The sequence below is a fragment of the Alligator sinensis genome, unplaced genomic scaffold (assembly GCF_000455745.1).
Source record: "Alligator sinensis unplaced genomic scaffold, ASM45574v1 scaffold522_1, whole genome shotgun sequence".
NCBI lineage: Eukaryota > Metazoa > Chordata > Crocodylia > Alligatoridae > Alligator > Alligator sinensis.
The window spans coordinates 34,733-38,563 of record NW_005843802.1 but is presented as its reverse complement, the minus strand read 5'-3'; the positions used below and the strand labels follow the sequence as shown (position 1 = coordinate 38,563).

Here is a 3,831-nt window from a genome sequence, read left to right as displayed (position 1 = left end):
AAACTTCTTCAGCAGACTTCATTCTGCTGGGACTCCTGAGCCGGACCAATGTACACATGTTCCCCATGGCCACGATCTTCTTAGCCTTCATTGCTGCCTTGTCTGGGAATGCTCTTCTCATACTTGTAATCCAAGTGGATTCCTCCCTTCACACTCCCATGTACTTTTTCCTCAGACAATTGGCCTTCATGGACATCTGTCAGACACTGATAATTGTCCCCAAAATGTTAGCAGACTTCCTGACCCCAGGCAACCCCATTTCTCCAGCTGGCTGTGGGGCTCAGGTTTTCCTCATGCTGACCATGGGCGTATCAGAGTGCCTTCTCCTGGCGGTCATGTCTTATGACAGGTACATAGCGATCTGCAACCCCTTGCAGTACCCCATCCTCATGAGCAGGAACGTCAGCTTTCTTTTATCAGCTGGAGTCTGGATGGGAGCATTGGTAAATGCCTTGATTCAGACAGTGTTTACACTGCCTCTCCCCTACTGTGGCTCAAAAGAGATTGATCACTTCTTCTGTGAGGTCCCAGCCCTGCTCAAATTGTCCTGCTCTGACACCTCTCAATATGAGGCTATGGTGTTTGTGACTGGCATTGTCCTGCTCCTCATCCCTTCTTCCATTATACTAGCCTCTTATGCTTATATCCTCTCCGCGGTCCTGAGAATGAAATCAACCAAGGGACAGCAGAAAGCTCTGGTCACTTGCTTGTCCCACCTGACTGTGGTGGTCATGTTTTACGGGGCAGGCATCTTCATGTACATGAGACCAGGCTCTTACCATTCCCCAGAGCAAGACAAGATTGTTTCTCTGTTTTACACCATTGTCAGCCCACCACTCAATCCACTCATCTACAGCCTGAGAAACAGGGATGTCTTACGAGCCCTAAGAAAGCTGATTGGGATATTCAAGGTCTTCCAGTAAAATTGACAGAAGCTGTACGTTACCATGAGCTAAGTCTCATTTAACTGAGAAGGCCGCCGGCAGGGTTTTCTGGATCATTTAGAAGGAAGCTAACATTTCTCAGTCACGTAACAACCTGTATCCTACTGAGAGTCACAGGCTTTTGGGCTCTGTTACTTAAATGCTTAGAAAGAGGTTTGAGGAAATGTACCCCACTCTCCCTGTTCATTAGTGTTTTCCTGCTTCAGGAAATTAAATCAAATTATTGCAAACAGTGAAGACTTCATGGGGAATTGAAACTTTCTATTTCCCTGATGCTGACCCTGCACGAGGCCCAAGCCCCACTGCAGGAAATACGACAAATGGAAGGGCAACCAAAATGGCCCCTGGGATGAAAGTTTATGAGGAAGGTATGAAAGAACAAGGGTTATTTAGGATGGATAGGAATAGACTGGTGGGGAGGGGGGTATAATAGTTTCTCAATACATGAAGAATGATTATAGAGAGAATGGAGATGGGCTTTTCTTTGTGGCTCTAAGGGACAGGACTAGGAGCAAGGGCCGCAAGCCAGAGCAGGGGAACTTAAACATGGAGATTAGGGGAAACTAGCTGCCATTGGGAGTGGTCACACAGGGATGAGGCTACTGAGAGAAGCTGTGGATTTTCCATGCTTGGAAACGTCCAAAAGCAGGTAAGACCGACACTTGGCTGTGGTGGTTTAGTCAGAGATGAACGTGGCTGGAGCAGGGACATGGGCCACAGGACCTGGTGAGGTTTCTTTCAGCCTATGATCCTAAGTGCTTAGAAGGAGATCTTCCCAAGCACTGCAAGGCACTGTCACTGCAAGGTGTGATTCCTGTGATTTTTAGTATTTTAATGAGCCCTTTAACCCAGTACTCTGTTTCTTCTTTTATTTTCAAGCCCCCTTTATCTAAGACTGTCTCCTCCTTATCATTGCTGATGCGCATTCTTCACATAGCATTCTCTTCTTCTTCGCCTTCTAGTAGAGGTTTCTAGGTCACTCCTTACACTGTAACATTCAGGAATCCTTTCTGGTTCTGCTTGTATCCTCTCTATGGTCATGAGCAGGGACCTACAGAAGTCACGCTGGAAGTGGGCTGCCCAGCAGCTCGTTTAACCTTGGAGGTTCCCCTGTGCAACCTCCCCCCATTCCCCAACTTTAGTGATTTGTTGAGGTGATTAGCTAGCTCCCTACTAGTTACCCCACTGGCAGATCAGGGGAGGGGGCTGGGACGTGTCCCAACCCTGCAGCTCATTTCAAGCCCCATGCCTCAACTGCCCAATCAGGACATGGGGCTGGGACCTGCCCCTGATCAGGACAGTTCACAGAGCAGGAGCTGGAGAACTTGTTCCCTGCTCAGCTTCATGATCACGGGGCTGGGTGGGGAACAGACCGGAGAGCTTGTTCCCCAACCAGCTCCTAGATCGCAGAGGTGGGTGAGAAACAGGCTCTCCAGTCCCCACCCCACAATCACTGGGAACTGTCCTGGTCAGGGGCATGCCCCAGGCATGGGTGATTGAGGTGCGTGGCTTGGAAAGAGCTGCAGGGGTGGGGCAGGACCCATCCCTCTGTCCAGTCCACCAATGGGACAGATGGTAGCAAGGCCGTGAGCCTGAACCTTATCTCCCAGCACCAATTCCATGACAGTGGGACCGGTCCCAATGCCAGCCCTGCAACCGTGGAGCTGGCACTGGGAGATAAGGATCACCCAACCCCCTGCTCCCGAATTGCAATGGTGAAACACGGGGTGGGAGACAAGGATCTCTTAGCTGCTGCTCCACAATCATGACCTTGGAGCAGGGGTCTTGGAGCTCATTCTGGTTGGGGAGGGGGACATAGTCCCTGCCTGGGCTCCAGTGGAAGAGCCCTCCCCGGCAGCAGCCAGCTCCATGGGGCAGGGCGCAATCTCCCACCCCTTGGGGGTTGACTGACCAGGAGCAGATTTGCTTCCAGTCAGGTGTCTAGACAAGTGCTACTGCACAGTTAGTAACTGCAAGTAAATTCGCTACTTGCATTTGCAGGTAGCAAACTTACTATTAGGAAGGGTTACTGTGCAGTAACCATGTGCATGTGTAGACGCATATGTTTACTGCACAGCAAAATACACTGCTTCACAGTAAAGCATCTCACGTAGATGCACCCACTTTGGAACAAATTTCTAGTATTAGGAACCAAAAACTCCCTCTGACCTGAAGAAGAATACTCTACATTTGGAAGCTTGTCAAAGCCCCTCCCAAACATGCAGTCGGTCCAACAGAATTTATTACCCATAAAATACTTGGCTGTCACGTATTTCCTGGACTGTCCCACCTAGTCACGCCAGCACTATTAAAGTTCCTCTATTATGACCCAAATTATATTTTATTTTAAAGTGCTCCTAAGAAGACAGAAGATACCACTCAGCATTATTACACGCTGTCTGTAATATCTGGCTTCTCAGGTGGGATTTCCTGGGGAAAAAAAATGTTGTAGAGCCCTAGAAGTTAAGAAATGAAAAATAAGATTTCTGGAGAGACTTTGAAAGACAGTGAGTGACTGGGCTCATCTGCACATGCAAATAATCCAGGAGCACTTTACTCTAGAGTGAGGAACGCTAAAATAAACTCTCTCCATCTACCCGTGCAGCGATGAAGGAGAAGATTGGCTGTCCCTAATAGCAGACTGCTCCTGCTTCCGGTGGCCCTTCATGGGGCTCCTGCAGCAGCCGGGGGTAGCTCAAAGCCCCCTTTTGGTACTGACCCAGGAGCTGGCAGGGAGCACGGGGCCAGGAGACAGCTATCTTCTGGTGCAACTGGGACATTGCCCCCTGTCCCTGGGAGCTGCCTTCTGCAGGGGCAGGGGCTGCCACCAGAGGCCGGGCGGGGACATTGGCCCCCTGCCCTGGCAGGAGAGAGCTCCCAGGCCCCG

The 3,831-nt window shown here is 50.1% G+C and overlaps 1 protein-coding gene across 1 annotated transcript; it reads left to right on the top strand.

The window, feature by feature from the left end:
* Window positions 1-8: 8 nt before the first annotated feature.
* LOC102385335 (olfactory receptor 2T27-like) lies at window positions 9-923 on the top strand (the record flags this gene model as incomplete). Its single annotated transcript, XM_006039171.3, has 1 exon — window positions 9-923. A coding segment is annotated over one exon (915 nt), but the record flags the coding sequence as incomplete, so codon positions are not given.
* Between the last annotated feature and the right edge of the window lie 2,908 nt (window positions 924-3,831).